This window comes from Lepisosteus platostomus, chromosome 1, assembly GCF_059453375.1.
Source record: "Lepisosteus platostomus isolate fLepPlt1 chromosome 1, fLepPlt1.hap1, whole genome shotgun sequence".
Classification (NCBI taxonomy): domain Eukaryota; kingdom Metazoa; phylum Chordata; class Actinopteri; order Semionotiformes; family Lepisosteidae; genus Lepisosteus; species Lepisosteus platostomus.
In genome coordinates, this window is record NC_142611.1 from 25,681,821 (window position 1) to 25,701,760 (window position 19,940).

General features: G+C 37.8%; 1 protein-coding gene across 6 annotated transcripts in view; it reads left to right on the top strand.

Annotated features, from left to right (window-relative positions):
- Positions 1-19,940, top strand: part of atp8a1 (ATPase phospholipid transporting 8A1) — a 347,507-nt gene that overhangs the window by 272,147 nt on the left and 55,420 nt on the right. For all 6 annotated transcript variants that reach the window (XM_088627575.1, XM_088627593.1, XM_088627583.1 and 3 more), the window contains 2 exons: positions 16,456-16,628; positions 18,294-18,477. In XM_088627575.1, the coding sequence (XP_088483701.1) occupies positions 16,456-16,628; positions 18,294-18,477 (357 nt within the window). The remainder of the gene's footprint in view (positions 1-16,455; positions 16,629-18,293; positions 18,478-19,940) is intronic.

Genomic DNA, 19,940 nt, shown 5'->3' on the forward strand with positions numbered 1-19,940 from the left:
GTCACCTTCCCTAAACTCCTACAAATCTAGACTCAAATCCTTCTTCTTTAGAAGAGCCTTTACTTAACTGGTTACCCTTAACTGGTTCTCATTGTGTATTGTGTATCTTGTGTATTTTCTATTGTTTTTGTTCTGTAAAGCACTTTGTGAAGCCACCTTTAAAGGCGCTATATAAAATAAAGTTTATTATTATTATTTACCAGGAAGACTCTTACTATAGGACTGAGACATCATGCTAGCTGCGTATTACATAATTTATTGCCTTGTTAAATGCATCTAGTATGAGGGCTGAAAGTGAGAAAGGGAAATATTAGATTGTAGTACAGATGCAGCCATTCAAAATGCACGGTACAAACCCGTACCGTGGGCAACTACGTGTAAGCCACTGCGCCGTACCGCAATACGTGATTGGCTGGCCAAAATGACCGACAGGAGTGCTCGTGGTGCATTGGTCGGTAGTGAAAAGATTTAATCATTTAATCTTTTTACTGTGCACATTTTAATCTGCTTAGTATTGAATATTTATATGGAATTTTACCACTAAAGGGAAATTTTAGTAGCTAAGCATAAAACGCAGAGGAGCATAAAGATGGTCATAAAGGTCATAAACGATATTAATTTAGTAACATAAATATATTATGTAAACTGTATGTTGCTGTTACTGGTATTTTAAAGCAAAAATACACACCAATACTCAATTTCTCCCTAAACATTTTAAGCACCAAAGTTTTACATGTGGTTGACCTGAGCCCAAAAGCCCAACATATTAATGTGCATTTGCCTGGTGCGGCGCTGCACTGTTTTCATCACTCTCTGCGGGAGTGCTGGCTGTGACGAATTAAACCGGTTTCACAGGTATTTTCAAAGTAGAAGAGGGCAAGTCTTCCAGCGAAAGACACCTCTCCCCCCTTCCAAAACCCCTTTTTTTGCTTACAGTAGTAGTACTTAAGTACAGTAAGTACTTACTGTACAGTACTTACTTACGGTAGTACTTCTCGCGTTAAGAAAGCTAGGTGTTAGCATAAACTATTAGTAATCAATAATATTAAATTTAGCACTGTAATAAATTGTCCTAATAATAAATTCTATTCTACTCTGAGAATGTAGGGGGGAGGAAGAATGCCCGTGGTCTTTTCACTCATAAACTTGTGTCAAGCTGTCAACAAAAACCAGCTGTCAAAAAAAAGTGTGTCCATAATATTGCTATTTTGATATTGCTAATTGCTATTGCTACTGAGTCTCTGTGTCTACAGTACACTGTTTGTGAACCAACTGGTTTCACAGGTATTTTCAACCCCCAGCCACCGTTGTTTCATCGGTTGTTATCCTGTAAAGCGCTTTGAGGAGCCACCTTAAAAGGCGCTATATAAAATAAAGTTTATTATTATTATTAATATTGATCATATTTTTCCTCCCAGAACTTGTAAATTGTTGTTGTTATTGTTGTTGTTATCCTGTAAAGCGCTTTGAGAAGCATTCTATCCAGCTTGTCAGGTGCTTAATAAAAACTTTATTTTATATAGCGCCTTTAAAGGTGGCTTTTTTTTTTAAAAAGAGTTTTTTTTTAATGCATTTGCATTTGCACACAGAGAAGTGTTTACTTGAACATGGAGATGCCATACTGAATAATTCCTGCACACAACCATTGCAGCGGAATTTGCATAGTTTGGCAGGGCTATGATTCATACAAGTGGTGGTAGATTTGGAGACAAAATGTATTTACATTAGGTTGCTGTAAGTGGAACACTAATAAGCCCAAAGCTCTACTTATTATTTTACAAGAGAATGCACCTGACAAGCTGGACAGTATGCTTCTCAAAGCGCTTTACAGGATAACAACAACAATAACAACAACAATTTACAAGTTCTGGGAGGAAAAATATTATCAATATTAATAATAATAATAATAATAATAATAAACTTTATTTTCTATAGCGCCTTTAAAGGTGGCTCCTCAAAGCGCTTTATAGGATAACAACCGATGAAACAACAGTGGCTGGGGGTTGAAAATGCCTGTGAAACCGGTTTGTTCACAATGTATTGTAGACACAGAGTGTTACACCAACGCATTAGCATATTAAAGCAATTCCATTGAGGAGCCAGGCGCGATAATTGTTTTGTTCCTTGATTTTCTGATCTGCAAGGCCATTTGGCTGCAGCAAATGTGAATTCTGTCTGGCATTACCAGATTGTGAAAAAATAAAAGTATTTTAATTAAGATTCCCTTATAAAATTAACGTGAAACAAAACAAAAACTAAAAATAAGATACAATCTACAGACATTCACAACATAAACATATCTTAAAAAATTTACATATCTTGTTAAATTATTACTTTAAATATATACTTTAAGTTTCTGAAACAGCCAGTTAATAAAATCATTGCAATTTTGTTCTTGTTTGGAGGTGGGGATATTCTGACAACAATTGATTTAAAGACAATCTGTCAAAGTGCAATGAAATACAATCCGCGACGGGTGTACCATTAAAGCGGAGATGACAAATTGAAGTTTATTATTAATTTGCTGGACAGAAAGGTGAACATTATTATGCAGAAGACAAAGATAACGATTTATGTTGCATTGCCAGATTGTGAATCAATAAAAATGTTTAATTAAACACGGGTTTGCGATTTAAATGGAAATGGGGGTGACGGGAACTCTTAATCTAAATAAAAGTAAAATAAATAAAACAGGTTTCAATAGTTAATAACCACTTTTTATGCGCGAAATACGGGTGATTTTTCTTCCTCCTGATCAGTTTAGAAATCTGTGTATGCTGTAAGGTTTTTACTTCCTAATTAAACTTTAAAATACAAGTTTCAAATAGAAGCAGCATATGCTGTTGTCTTCCAGGTGTGTAGGACAGATCAGCAGGTCTTTTTTCCCCAATCAGAGGGGTGTCAGATGGTGTCAGCCAATCACCATTCTGAAGCCGTACCGTAATCTCTGGCATAGGGACACCCCAGAATTCTGTCGCATTTTCATTTTAGGGAATTATGAAACGCTCGGTTAAAAGCAAGGGAGATTGTCCGTTATAGTTGACATAAAAACAAGAGTTTGCTGCGGCGTTATTGGAAATCTAATTTTAACACAAATCGCCGACATTATATCCTAGAAGACACAGACCGGCGCCAGACCGGGAGAATGCCCGGAGCATAAAAAATGCAGACGAACTAGGGATTGGACAGTTTCCAAGGGCTTGTACAATCGATGGAAATGTTCAAATAAATGTGCAAAAGAAATAAAAAAATAATTTATTCCTTTATCATATTGGCTAGCTAATGTCTTCTCTTTGCTAGTTACCTGTGGCTGTGTTTCTGCGTTGCGTTGCTATATTCTCAGGCGGAGGAACGTAAACAGCTTAATTTTTATGTTAAATATTTTTTTTTAAATTAAAATTTATTTTATACAGCAATCACATATTTGGGGACCGTTTCATAAAACTTTGATGCTTAAAATGTTTAGGGAGAAATGGAAGACTGGTGTGTATTTTTTCTTTAAACTACAAAGACCAGCCATATACAGTACAGTTTACATACAGTAATATGTTTATGTTCCTAAATAAAGATCGTTTATGACCTTCAGATGCGTTATGCTCCTCTTCTTTTTATGCTCAGCTACTAAAATTTCCCTTTGGTGGTAAAATTTCATATAAATATTCAATACTAAGCGGATTAAAACATGCACAGTAAAGAGATTAAATGATAAATCTTTTCACTACCGACCAATGCACCACAAGTGCCCCTGTTGGTCATTTTGGCCAGCCAATGACGTATTCCGGTACGGCGCAGTGGCTTACACGTAGTTGTCCGCGGTACGGGTTTGTACCGTGCATTTTGAATGGCTGTATCTGTAGCATGAATTGTTTCCGCACACTTGTATAGTGAATACTAAAATCTTAACATTTCTCATGTAGTGTGCTCTCACGAGGCACCAGTTTTGTAGGGTTTGGGCATTTACTGGGACAATTATTAATTGTAGCAGTAAATCACAAAATTATTCTTTGAATGGCTTTAGAATCCAACCATGCAATATAACTCAAACAACGCACACACACAGGTACTAATACACAAGGATACATTTATTAATGGGGCAGAGCAGTGGCTCTGTGGCTAAGGATCTGCGCCTGTGGCTGGAAGGTTGCCAGTTCAAATATCACAGCTGGCAGAGGAATCCTACTCTGTTGGGCTCCTAAGCAAGGCCCTTAACCCCAACTGCTCCAGGGGTGCTGTACTATGGCAGACCCTGCACTCTGACCCAAGGCTCTCTCCCTATCTGTGTCTCATGGAGAGCAAGCTGGGGTATGCAAAAAGATCATTCCTAATGCAAGAAATGGTAAAGGGTCAATAAAGTAATGTTATTATTATTAATAATACATAGAATATGCATGTAAACCTAACAAATCTTATCGTGAGGGTTATCAGAATACAAAAGATATACAGATGCAGCCATTCAAAATGAGCGGTAAAAACCCGCGGTACAGTAACCAACCCGCGGGGCACCGTAGGGCACCGCAGGGCAAGTGATTGGCTGGCCAAAATGACCGACAGGGGCACTCGTGGTGCATTGGTTGGTAGTGCAAAAATTTAATCATTTAATGTCTTTACTGTGCACATTTTAATCCGCTTAGTTTTGAATATTTATATGGATTTTACCACTAAAGGGAAATTTTAGTAGCTGAGCATAAAAAGAAGAGGAGCATAACGCATCTGAAGGTCATAAACGATATTAATTTAGGAACATAAACATTACTGTATGTATGTAAACTGTACTGTGTATGGCTGGTCTTGGTAGTTTAAAGAAAAAATACACACCAGTCTTCCATTTCTCCCTAAACATTTTAAGCATGAAAGTTTTATGAAACGGTACCCAAATATGCGATTGCTGTATAGAATGAATTTTAATTTAAAAAAATTATTTAACACGAACATTAAGCTGTTTACATCTTCCGCCTGAGAACAGTCACCCGTTGCTACCCAACGCAGAAACACAGCCACTAACTAGCAAAGAGAGGACATTAGCTACCCAATATGATAAAGAAATAAATGATTATTTTGTTTATTTCTTTTGCACATTTATTTGAACATTTCCATCGATTGTACAAGCACTTGGAAACTGTCCAATCCCTAGTTCATCAGGCATTTTACCGGTCTGGCGCCGGTCTGTGTCTTCCAGGATATACAGTGCCTTGCGAAAGTATTCGGCCCCCTTGAACTTTTCAACCTTTTGCCACATTTCAGGCTTCAAACATAAAGATATAAATTTTTTATTTTATGTGAAGAATCACCAACAAGTGGGACACAATTGTGAAGTGGAACGAAATCTATTGGATTTTTGAAACTTTTTTAACTAATAAAAAAATGAAAAGTGGGGCGTGCAAAATTATTCGGCCCCCTTGCGTTAATACTTTGTAGAGCCACCTTTTGCTGCGATTACAGCTGCAAGTCGCTTGGGGTATGTCTCTATCAGTTTTGCACATCGAGAGACTGAAAATCTTGCCCATTCTTCCTTGCAAAACAGCTCGAGCTCAGTGAGGTTGGATGGAGAGCGTTTGTGAACAGCAGTTTTCAGCTCTTTCCACAGATTCTCGATTGGATTCAGGTCTGGACTTTGACTTGGCCATTCAAACACCTGGATACGTTTATTTGTGAAGCATTCCTTTGTAGATTTTGCTGTATGTTTGGGATCATTGTCTTGTTGGAAGATAAATCTCCGTCCCAGTTTCAGGTCTTTTGCAGACTCCAACAGGTTTTCATCCAGAATGGTCCTGTATTTGGCTGCATCCATCTTCCCCTCAATTTTAACCATCTTCCCTGTCCCTGCTGAAGAAAAGCAGGCCCAAACCATGATGCTGCCACCACCATGTTTGACAGTGGGGATGGTGTGTTGAGGGTGATGAGCTGTGTTGCTTTTACGCCAAACATATCGTTTTGCATTGTGGCCAAAAAGTTCGATTTTGGTTTCATCTGACCAGAGCACCTTCTTCCACATGTTTGGGGTGTCTCCCAGGTGGCTTGTGGCAAACTTACACGAGACTTTTTTATGGATATCTTTGAGAAATGGCTTTCTTCTTACCACTCTTCCATAAAGGCCAGATTTGTGCAGTGTAAGACTGATTGTTGTCCTATGGACAGACTCTCCCACCTCAGCTGTAGTTCTCTGCAGTTCATCCAGAGTGATCATGGGCCTCTTGGCTGCATCTCTGATCAGTCTTCTCCTTGTCTGAGCTGAAAGTTTAGAGGGACGGCCAGGTCTTGGTAGATTTGCAGTGGTCTGATACTCCTTCCATTTCAAGATGATCGCTTGCACAGTGCTCCTTGGGATGTTTGAAGCTTGGGAAATCTTTTTGTATCCAAATCCGGCTTTAAACTTCTCCACAACAGTATTACGGACCTGCCTGGTGTGTTCCTTGGTCTTCATGATGCTCTCTGCGCTTTCAACAGAACCTTGAGACTATCACAGAGCAGGTGCATTTATACAGAGACTTGATTACACACAGGTGGATTCTGTTTATCACCATCAGTCATTTAGGACAACATTGGATCATTCAGAGATCCTCGCTGAACTTCTGGAGTGAGTTTGCTGCACTGAAAGTAAAGGGGCCGAATAATTTTGCACGCCCCACTTTTCATTTTTTTATTAGTTAAAAAAGTTTCAAAAATCCAATAGATTTCGTTCCACTTCACAATTGTGTCCCACTTGTTGGTGATTCTTCACATAAAATAAAAAATTTATATCTTTATGTTTGAAGCCTTAAATGTGGCAAAAGGTTGAAAAGTTCAAGGGGGCCGAATACTTTCGCAAGGCACTGTAATGCCAGCGAACTCTTGTTTTTATGTCCACTATAACAGACAATCTCTTTTAACCGAGCGTTTAATAATTTCCTAAAATGAAAATGATTTACTTTATTTCCCTCACGGGATCAATAAAAGTATCTATCATCTGTCTAAACTATGGGACAGAATTCTGGGGTCTCCCCATACCAGAGATTATGGTAGGGCTTCAGAATGGTGATTGGCTGACACCATCTGACACCCCTCTGATTGGAGAAAAAAGACGTGCTGGTTTGCTATACATACTGTACCAGGAAGAGGATTTCTTTCTATTCAGAACGTGTATTTTAAAAGTTTAAGAAGTAAAAACCTTACAGCGTACACAGATTTCTAAACTGATCAGGATCGTTATCTTTGTCTTATGCATAATAATGTTCACCGCTCTGTCCAGCAAATTAATAATAAACTTTATTTTATATAGCATTTTAAACGAATAAGTAATTAGATTGCTCATAAACCTAATCACTTGCTTTTTCTTTTTATTTAGGCTCAGATTTCAACTATAGATCGTATTATTAATAACCATAATAACAACCAACCAACAAAAACAACCATATAAACATAATACCAACCAAAAACATAGATAACGACCACAATACAAAATCAAATATATCAAACCATTTTACTCTCGCAAAGTCCTCCAATTATCATAATCCCGCCCCTTATGCAAAACCAAACCTTCCTCCCATCCCAGTTTATCCTGTTTATCATAAACAAAATCCACCTCAATTTTCAACATAAAGCATTACACAAAATCAATACCTCAACACTCCATACTCAACACAGTAATTCACAAACAGCCAGAACATGTAACTACACATTCCCAAACAGACCTAATTTCCATAGCCCCGCCCCTTATGCAAAACCAACATCCCTCCCCTGTTCTCTCTCTCCCCTGGCGGTTGTAATTGTTTTTATTTTCAAATAAATTTTAGCAAAGTCATGTATCTTAAGATTTTTATATTTATGTCTTTATTTAGTGGTTTCATTAGTGACAAAGGCTAAACTTTCTTGGAAAAATGTCTTTTATGTAAACCATGTTTGCTATTAATTCATTCAGGGCTAAAATATGTTCATTGTCTTCTAATGAAAGAAGGGTTCCTTTCGCCGTAGTCGGGTTGAAATTAGAAGCTTGCCACGCCCGGACTGTTACACCAACGCATTAGCATGTTAAAGCGATTTCATTGAGGAGCCTAGCCTTTAACTAGTAAGTACTGTACTTACTGGGTTTTTGAGGGGGGGGAGGTGTCTTTCGCTGGAAATCTCGCCTCCTACTTTGAAAATACCCGTGAAACCGGTTCAATTCGTCACAGCCAGCACTCCTGCAGAGAGGGGGGTTGTACTTGCAGTGTATACAGTACACGCGTTATGCTCTTCGTTAATGTCTAAGCCGGAACATATCATTATATCTCATTTTGTATTTCTTTTAAAAAAATTGTTTGCCCAGCCTAACAGTATTGTTGTTATTGTTTTTAACCTGTAAAGCGCTTTGAGGAGCCACCTTTAAAGGTGCCATATACAATAAAGTTCATTATTATTACTATTGTAAATTTGCTGGACAGAGAGGTGAACATTATTACACAGAAGACAAAGATAGCGATTTACGTTGCATTGTGTATCCTGCTGCTTTAATACAGTTTTAAATAATTAAAAGTCTAAACAGTATCAGCTTTATTTATGGGTTTTAAATAAAGGTGATTTAAACGCGATATAAATCAATATAAATGTTTATATTGTAACGCATAGGTGACTATTCATTGTTATTAAAATGACTTAAATTCGATCATGTTGTGATATTTAGAAATATACATTTGTTTGGTGCGAGTGAAGTTTTATTTAATCTCTGAGCCATAGTGATTCTTCTGGAAGCCAGTTTCCGCCAGGGAGTAAAAAAAAAAACACACTATGGTATTCTCTCCAATGCACTGCAGTTAAAAACATACCTCTGATGCTGCTCCTAAATGAATATCGTTTATGACCATCAGAAGCTTTATGCTCCTTTTCTTTTTTCCAGTGGATTGAACAGGGAGAGGCATTTCATGATGTACTTTTCACTGATGAAACAACAGTGGCTCTGGAACAGTTTTCAACCATGTCGTTTTATAAAAAGGGGAGATATGTACACGTTACTGAAGCTAAAAGTTTAGCCTTTGTCACTAATGTAACCACTAAATAAAGACATATAGAAATCCCTACGTTACAGACTGTATATGGCTGGTATTGGTAGTTTAAAGAAAAAATACACACCAGTATTCCACTTTCTCCCTAAACATTTTAAGCATCAGAGTCTTACATGTGGTTATTTCGGAAACGTTTGTACGTGCTCCTTCTGACCATGTTACTGTTTACTGTTACTGACCATATTAAGTTTAAGTGCCTGTGGGCACTTTTCCTGTCCGTGGGGGGTGGACCGTCTTTCATTAGAAGGTTAGTCTGTTCTACTCTGAGAATGTAGAGGGGGTGGAAAGTGCCCGCGGTCATTTAATTAGTATTAAAATTCGCACTGATTCCCTTGCGAAGATACGGACATAGGAATATTCGTGCGTGGTCAGAAAATGGCATAAAAACGACAAAGTGAAGGCTGTGAAAACATTCACAATGTACTTTATACACAAAGCAAATATACCCCCCCCCCTCTCTCAATTCAATTCAAGCTGCTTTATTAGCATGACAGATGGGTACAATCAGTGTTGGGTATTTACTTTGCTTTGAGATGCCACTTTTAAGGGTGATATATAAAATCAAGGCTTTAACTTGCTTTAACTCCACAAGTCTGAGTTCTTGTGTCTGTCCTATCCGAACCCGAAAGTATTACAATATGTATCTTTATAGCAGGTGGTGTACAGCTTTTTAGTATAGATTACACTTTTCTAAAATGTATTTAAAAAATAAAAACGATTACAATCTAATCTTTCCACGTTTGATCCCAAAATAAATCTAAACGGGGAGAAAGCTATGCTGAAAGTTAATTAAGATACTTAGAAGACAAAGATATCAATTTATATTGCATTTGTCTGATTGTGAATCAAAAAACACATATATTTAAACCCGCATTTGCGATTTAAATCAAAACGTTATTTAAATCAATATAAATGTTTATATTGTAACGCCTAGGTGACTATTAATTGTTATTAAAATGACTTAAATTCGATCATGTTGTGATATTTAGAAATATAAATTTGTTTGGTGCGAGTGAGGTTTTATTTAATCTCTGACTCAGTGATGGCCTGGCATGGTGAGGTGCGCTGGCAGCTATGTGGTGTTACGCAGTGGTGGCCTGACATGGTGAGGTGCCCTGGCAGCTATATGATGCAGTGGTGGCCTGGCACGGTGAGGTGCGCTTGCAGCTATGTGACGCAGTGGTGGCCTGGCACGGTGAGGTGCGCTGGCAGCTGTGTGATGCAGTGGTGGTCGGGTATGTAGAGGTGCACTGGCAGCTGTGTGTTGTGACGCAGTGGTGGCCTGGCACGGTGAGGTAAGCTGGCATATAATGAATATATTCATGTGCATCCAACACACAGTTCAACGCTAGCAACTACACAAAATCTAAAATATGAGCGCTACTTGCCACTTACAATACCAACAGTACCAGCTAACTTTAGTAGTGACATTTTCATGGATCTTTTTAACAATCAAATTTACAACATCAGACTTCAGACACAATTAAACAGGCCTCAAAAAAGTCTGGTACAAACATTTTCAGCATGGTGAAACATGGTGAACATTTCCACCACTGCGTCACACCACCCAGCTGCCAGCGCACCTCACCGTGCCAGGCCACCACTGCATCACCCAGCTGCCAGCGCACCTCACCGTGCCAGGCCACCACTGCATCACACAGCTGCCAGCGCACCTCACCGTGCCAGGCCACCACAGCGTCACACCACACAGCTGCCAGTGCACCCCTACATACCCGACCACCACTGCATCACACAGCTGCCAGCGCACCTCACCGTGCCAGGCCACCACTGCATCACACAGATGCCAGCGCACCTCACCGTGTCATGCCACCAGCTGCGTCACACCACACAGCTGCCAGCGCACTTCACCGTGCCAGGCCACCACTGCGTCACACCACACAGCTGTCAGCGCACCTCACCGTGCCAGGCCACCACTGCGTCACAACACACAGCTGCCAGTGCACCTCTACATACCCGACCACCACTGCATCACACAGCTGCCAGCGCACCTCACCGTACCAGGCCACCACTGCGTCACACCACACAGCTGCCAGCGCACTTCACCGTGCCAGGCCACCACTGCGTCACACCACACAGCTGTCAGCGCACCTCACCGTGCCAGGCCACCACTGCATCACACAGCTGCCAGCGCACCTCACCGTGCCAGGCCACCACTGCGTCACAACACACAGCTGCCAGTGCACCTCTACATACCCGACCACCACTGCATCACACAGCTGCCAGCGCACCTCACCGTGCCAGGCCACCACTGCGTCACATAGCTGCAAGCGCACCTCACCGTGCCAGGCCACCACTGCATCATACAGCTGCCAGGGCACCTCACCGTGTCAGGCCACCGCTGCGTCATACATATTTCAGCGCCATATCTTTCATGGATATTATGGAATATAATGGATGGATATCTTAGTTATCTTTCTAGTTCACAGGTTTGCATGCATAATTTAATTTTGAAAGCCACTGAGACATCAGGTACTACTGTTGTATTTATGAAAAAGAAACAAAACAAAAAACATACTAACAACTGTGCCATCCTACTCCTTAGTTAATACATTTTATTATTCATAAACAGTTAACATTGTTAGCAAAATATTTTGAATTATATTTAACCCTATTTTTTCTTTATTTTTGTATTTAACTTATTATATGATAGTCAGACTTAATGTATATTTGAACAATGAAAATATATTTTTACAAGATTTTACATTAAGCACTTAAAATTAATATGGTTAATAATAGTAAACTGTAACATGCTGTAACAAGATCGGTTAAACTGCGAAGAAAATGCTTTCAGAGAAAATGTTTCAGGTGTGAAGAACATAGATCTCCAATGCAATTTCAACCAAACCTGTTCCCACACACCCTGCCCCCACTACCATTAGAATATACACAAACATTTTAGCGTTTCATTCTGAGCAGAAGACCCTCACACCTGAAGAGTGCTGGCTGTGACGAATTAAACCGGTTTTACAGGTTTCAATCACAGATCATGTGACATGGGAGTCAGTAAACTAACACACAGCGCCACCGGATTTGATAACGCTATAAAAACGCTATAAAATAATGTGACTTGGCACAGAACAAGTTTACAGCACAGTACAAAAATAAATGCTGACCATGACTTTAGAAGCATAAATTGCCTTACACTCAATTTAAACACAAGCTGTCTTTAGCCCTCTAAGCTGGTTCATACCGAAATGTAGAGATCCAGGCTCAGAACACACAGCTTCATTAGCGAATACATATGCAGGACAACTAGAGAAGATGTTTTACAGAGGATGGATTTTTAGAAACATCCCATCAGTGACATCACTGAAGTCAACTCCTAGGTACTGTAACTGTCGTGTGGATAGTTTCACAAGAATCAGACAAAGGTTTAAGCATCGCTTGTTCTAGATAAAACTGCAAAAAAAAAAACAACAACAAATAATGTACTTCTTTGCGGCTCTGTTCGCCCAAATCATATATTCACAACGTGAAATCTAGAAAATAATATTACGTAACCAAAATCCGCAATATGGAAACAGAACCTGTGTAATTGTTGATAGATGATGTACTCGTAACATTTTTTCAAGACCAACTACAACATTTAAAAAATGACTTATATGTACTTGATATCTCTAATCAATCCACGGGTCCCAGCACAAAACGAAACTAAAACGCATACCGTTTCGCGCTTCTTATTAGTTGCTCAAAAGTAATTTGACCGTATGAAATGCATAATATAAACCTAGAAACATATACGTGAGCAGTACTTAAGCACTGTAGTATCGGTGTTTAGACATACCTCTCAAATACTGTAAATCAAGTTAAAAATATCTCAAGACCGATTCTGGTCATAATGAAACCATGTTTCGTGTATGTTTTCTTTTTCATCTTTCATAACTAATTTCTAAATACCTTTTTCACTGTTAACATCTTGCAGCAACTCTGCGACAAAATATACACTCTGACAGTTCATCCTGCTACCAACATTAAATGAAACAAATCTTAAGATTTCTATATTTATGTCTTTATTTAGTGGTTTCATTAGTGACAAAGGCTAAACTTTCTTGGAAAAATGTATTTTATGTGTTGCGGAAAAAACTGACTTGCTTTAACAAAATATGTTTACAAATCCTTTCACCTGGCATTTTCATAGTTAGAAATTATGGAACGCTCTGTTAAAAGCAAGGGAGTTTTTATGTCCGTTGCAGTTCTTTTGCAACATGAATATAATTATATCGTTATTAATTCCTTGAGATACGCGATTCCATATTATATTCCATTTTAATCAAATTCTAAAAGTATGCTTGTTGACTCCGGTATCACGTTAGTTAAAGACTTCGAAGCTTACAATGTTTAGGGAGAAATGGAATACTGGTGTGTATTTTTTTCTTTAAAGTGCCGATTCCTGGAGCACCCCTCTGAAGTGGTTCCATAAAATCTGGTATACGGAAAAGAAAGCGTTGATAAATACAAGTGTCTTTTAATACACTCTTTGCTGTGCTCTTGAGGATCCTTGTGATATTTTAAGCTCTAGTTGAATGATAGGTGTCGCATTTTAAATCATTTTCGTAGTTAGAAATTATGAAACGCCCTGTTAAAAGCAAGGAAGTTTTTATGCCCGTTGAAGTAAAACAAAATGCCTGACAAAGTATGGCTTGGACAGATTCCAAGTGCTTGTACAAATGTGCTAAAGAAATTATACTTTGAGTATACAGCTTGTCCAAAGTCATCCATTATTAATACTATTAGTAATATCTTCAGTAAAGGCTTTGATGCATAAATATTTCTGATAAAGGTAGGTTGTGTACTTTTGTCCAACTGAGCAATCTTGCTTTCATAAAATATACCAACATTTTAATGACTGATGATTAACTTGCTGTAATACACAGTTCAAAATTAAAGGCTCAAATGCTGTACATGAGAGGTTTTACAAGGCGACGCCAGATAGTTAGTCACGTGACACACGTGAACTGCGTGATACCCCGGTGGGCGTGTCGCGGTATGCCGCGAAATACCTCACCCATTTTGAATGGCTGCATCTGTATATTCATTCAGTTACAAAGTGTTACACATATCAAGAGGACATACGTTCGGTATATCATTCATTTAGACCGTTTCATAAATGAAGTTGGTTATAACTTCTACATTAGATACTCAAAACAAGTACATAACTCTTAGGAATTAAATTGATATCAACTGGTTGGGATAACAATTGAATTTTCTAGCTGTAATGCAGTGAAGTTGAATACTCATCCAATCTCTGGGGATTCAGATCTCCTGCGGGCACAAAGAAACAGTTGCAGGCTTCTAAGCTGTCCAATCCGTCCTCTCTGGCTCCGTGCCAGGCTGTGCTGTGCGGCTTGCGATGGTGCACTGCTGATGCTCACTGTCTGGCTAGTTAGTGTTGGCTTTAACTAGCAAAGTTTGTGCACAGGAGAAAAGATGACTGTGGGTCCCAGCAGGTCAGGAAGAGGACCGGTTCGTTCCTGATGAAGCGCTAGTTCTGAATAGTGATTCAGCTGTCCACAGTTCCGACCTGTTCACGAGGCTTGCTGCTGATGCTAACCTCGGGTGGATCCTCTGGTTACTCGTGACAACCTCCGCTCTAGACTCTTAGAACAGAGGAAAGTTCTGGCACTCGGACACAATGGCTGTTCCGTGGTTGTCTGGGCTGAGTCTCAGGATGATCAGGAGGCGTGCTGCGAGAATGTCCTGCCCTTGGGAGCCTTTCTGCTCCTGGGCCGTCCTGCCCTGGAATTGTCTCGCACCCCTGGAATTCTCCTTAGAGATTCTTCTTTAGAAAGTCTTTAGAATAGTCTTGGAGCTGTTTTTACCTGGAGGAACTTCAGCTCATTCATTGGCTGAAAGTTCCATGGGCATCAGAGTCCCACGTGGGTTACTCGGCCCTACCAGTCCCTGATTGGTTGATCAAGGTGAGATATGAGTCACTTACTCCTGACACTTAGGAATGCAGTCCAGATGTCCATCTGGCACTCCCTAGACAGATAGGCGCCAATGGATGACCATTGATCATGATAGCCAGACTTAGCTAAGTGCATCCCCATTTGGGAGCTGTCCCTTATCAAAAGAAAACATCTTTAAATCAGCCTGCATGAATAGCTTCTCTGTGGCTGCACCACAGAGATGAAGAGAGAGATGGGGCCTCATTTGGGAAAGCACAGCAACACTTAATTCTGTCTTATTAATAAGCCTCGCCGCTACTCTCATCTTTATATACTGTAGGGCGGTGCCTTCCAAACTGAGTTCCCAAGATACACCTAATTTAAACACTTTGATTTAATAACAAAATTAAATGATTAAACCCTTACCTAAGCTGATGAAACTATCCTTGTACCTTAATTGCTCAATTTTTGTTGAATTTATACATCATTTTGTTTGTAGTAAAACTATGAAACTTCCATTTTTTTGGGGGGAGTTGGCTATCTTTTTTTCAGCACTTCTACAAGCCAGGCTGAATGATTAGTAGAAAGGGACCATTTGAACTGAAACTAACTTCAGACGAGGTTACCGTAGTTAGGACTGAGGAATATCAGTGATACAGACAAGGAGTTTTGCTAAGTAAGCAAACTGGAAGCGAAACTTAACATATAGAACTCAAGTATAGAACTTGAGAATCCACAAGCACAGGGTTAAGGGATCTCATATAGTGTTAACACTCAGGTGGACCAGGAATCCACTAAATAACTTTCTCTTTTTGGATAAGCATTCCCTTGTAACTCTAGTGTCAGAGGAAACAATGAAGAGGAAACAATGATAATAACTACTCTTGGAAAAAGGGTAAATCCATAACTTCCGGCATGTTCTCACTTCCAATTATAATTCCCTAAGCTTAGGGAAAGCTGATTATCCATCCCCAGAGTGTGCATGCTCTGGGAAAGGGTTGGAGATTAAGTTACTGTCTCAGCAACAGGACAGTTGGTAAAGGAGCCCTGCCGCAGACCACATAAATGCCACAGTCCTACAAATTTAGTATTGAAGAAAAGCAAACCTCTGGATGTACGTTCAGAAAATGGCATTATTCATTATTTCATTTCATTATATAAGATAATTGTGATTGAATCTTTGAAAACACAGGACTTTTGCCTTCAAAGTTCATAGTTCACTACCTTTTGACTACAGTGCCATATTTCTGATTATGTTTTTTAGACAGCAACTAAAGGTTTCCATGAGTGTATCTAATTTGAACTACTCACAATAAATTAGCGATATAAAATTGATGATGATATTTTGATGAACATTTTATGGTGTGTGTTATTTTTTGTAATCTGAAATGAAACAGTAATGTTTTGTTCATAGGTGCAGCAACTAGCTTTTTTTATTGAACTGTACTTATGTACTGCATCTGTAACTACAGTATTAAGACTTTACAGTATATGAAATGACATAATCTTTGAGAATGTTTTTACTTTTCCAGGGCACAAGGGAGTCTCTAAGTCATCACTGTAGTATGCTTGGAGATGCTTTACGAAAGGAGAATGATTTTGCTCTCATCATTGATGGAAAATCTCTGAAATATGCCTTAACATTTGGAATCAGGCAGTATTTTCTGGACCTTGCTTTGTCTTGTAAATCTGTGATCTGCTGCAGGTAACATTAAACGTAATAAGATCATAAGATAAATATAATTACTTAACCCATTAACTTCAGCAATTCTCTAAAATGTAGCCATCAGTTTTAGAGCTTGACCTGTGGAAATCTTTTAAATTAATTCTATAAATCTTATTTATTTCCTCAGTGAATGTTTTTCATGCAATCTTGTTCCATTGTTTTATTCAGTATACACTATGTAGCACTCTGTAACCACAGTAATTTACACATAAAGTACATAAAAGTTATCTGGCCTAGCACATGAAACTATTTGGTTTAGCTATATTTATATATAACCATTCATCCAGTTAAGGGTTGCAGATGAGCCAATCCATCGTAGGAACTTTTCTATTTCAGTTTCACGTAGTACTAATAATTGCATTTGTATGCATGTGTCATTGTATTACCCTGAATAGTTCTTTTTGTTGCCTTATTATACATTCAGCTCAGAAGTTAATTTGGATCCCAGCTTCATGAGAAATACCTCTGTGTAGTGCCATTTTCTGCTATTCACATTGCAAACTTTCTGTGGTGAAATATCTGCTTTACAGCCTGTACTTAATTCACTCATACATCAAATTAGTTATTACAGTGACTAGTCAGTTGTAGTTAATGTTCTTTTATGTTTTTGTTTCATGCTAATTATTATTATCCTGTTTTTAATGTGTAATCAGAGCATCCATATAATTTAATTATCATAACTTCATTTATACCAACTCTGACAATGGCTAGTTGCATTATCGATCAAGCCAAGTAGTGGAAAACTTGTGAGTTATGTGATAACTTCAGCAAATTATTAATATTAACTAATTATTATTAATTTTTTATTACATGCAAAATCAGTTAAACCTGACATTTGTTTGCAAGACATCTTCATGATAAGCTTTGATAAATAGTACAAAAGGGACAATTATGAAATCCAGTGTTAATATTTATAGAATTTAACTTAATTACAGGTGTCATAAGCTTTTTAGGAGTGTAAGAAGTTTAAATTCCTAAGTCTCTAAACGTGTTGAAAAGTTTAAAGAAAGTTACTTTTAAGAGAAAAGTTCTTTTAATTGCCTGCTATTACAGAGTATTACATTAATTGCTGTGAATCTGAAACAAAAACACAAGCAAGCCTATAAATTATAAACTATATATAATTAAAATATAGAATTTAAAATAATGGCATTCATATTAAAAATATACAGTGTTCTAGTAAGTTTTAATCTAGAATGCTAAGCTCAGACTTGGTAACCATAGTACAAAAATTAAGCTTTGGAAAACATTCAAAGTCACATTCTGGTTATCTAACTTTTCCAAATGACTAGAATAATTATCATATAGTGTAATTAAAATGGATCTCTTGATTCTTGACAATCATAAATATTTTATTTAATATTAAAATTTGAAGACTAAAGATATTATTAAATTAAAATGTTAGAAAGAAACTGACTGTCTTAATGCATGTCTACTTCAAGCTCAATGATACAATCTAAACGAAAGGTAGTATAGGAATATGTGGTGGAAAATGCTTCTCTATATACAAAACATTATTGTCTGAAATAAATTGGGCAATTCATAGAACCTTGTTCCCTGGAATCTTTCAGGCTTGATTGAGCTGTATAGAATGTTTTTGTGTTATTTCCTATGAGGAATCACATTGATGGTTTTGTTTTTCAGAGTTTCTCCACTGCAAAAATCAGAAGTGGTAGAAATGGTGAAGAAGCAGGTGAAGGTGATTACTCTAGCCATTGGTGATGGAGCCAATGATGTTGGCATGATCCAGACTGCCCATGTGGGTGTTGGCATCAGTGGCAATGAAGGGCTTCAGGCTGCCAATTCTTCAGATTACTCTATAGCTCAGGTAAAGTAAATAAATGTGTGTTTATGGATGAAGGGTCCAGTAATTTAGAAGAAGCAGAGATAATGAGAAAAGACTTGAATGAAACAAATCACTTAGCCACTCAAGCCATGCTTGTTGGAGCCCCAGAATCAGAGCTTGAAAGTTCCCAGTTTACTGGATTTTAATGCATAACCTGATAACCGTACAGTACTGTGCAGGTGTTTTTACATTTATGGATGGAATATTTATACAAGTACACTCGACTAATGGATCTTCGTAGAACAGACATACATTTATAGCATGCTAATGTGCAAGCCCCTGACAAATCAAATGGATTTCAGTGAGGGAATAACATGTTAAAAAGTGGGGTTAGAAAGAATCATCATTTAGGAGTGCATTTCAAACCATAACAAAAGTAAATTGTACAGATCTAACCAGTCAGAATGTACATCGGATAATGCAGCACACTGCACAGCGCAGACCACAATTTAACACAGTATGCTGCCCTTTTTTAAAAATATTCTGTTTTCAGACTGCACTACTTTGTAGAACTGCCAGGTGGAGCAGTAAATGATTGAAATGGTGTACGGAAGCATTTGGGCTGTTGCCAGAAAACACCTTGTCAGTGCTGAAGGACAGTCTTTCTTTTTCCATTAATGGAATTTATGTTGTATACTGTTTAGACTTTTACTAATTTTCAACTGCATAAGCAGTATATAAATAATAAATTAATTAAAAAAAGAAAGTAGGGTTGTTTTACAAAACAACATTACTTAGTTGAATATATAAAATTATTATATTGTGGCATGTTATTCTAACTATATAAAGTTTATATACTCCATAAAAAGCTAAAGTATAATGTTTTATCCTTTTCTAATTGCAACACTTTTTTAATAAGAACATTTGCTGTTAATTCTGTAAAAAAAAGTTGTAATACTGACTGAATACAACTTGATAGGGGATATTAATATGGAATCACGTAAGTAAATAAATGTTGGCAGCTAAAAATATCACTTATGGATATTTGTTAAACATTTTGACATTTGTTTTCTTAAAGCTTTTATTGTCCTTATAGTGGTATTGGTAAGTGAAATGTTCATAGACTGTAATGTAGCAGATTGCACCCAAGTGGCAGTTTAGCACAGTGATTTTACATAGCCAGATATATTAAACAAATAGTTTATTATTATAGCTTGTTGTGAATGTGATGTGCCTCTTTCAGGTTTATATCCACATTGAAAAAATCTAAATTTTGTCTTAATGCAAATTTTAGCAATGAATAATCAGCAATCTAACTTAAAATTTTGATTATGAAAAATATGTTTCACATACTGTACAATGGTGGCTTTTAAACCATACTATATAATACAGGGTATTTATACAGTATATTATTACAATGCAGTTATTTCATGATTATGCAAATGTTTTGGTATAACTGTGGATATGATATCATGTGATTCTTGTGTGTGGAATGTCAGGAGACA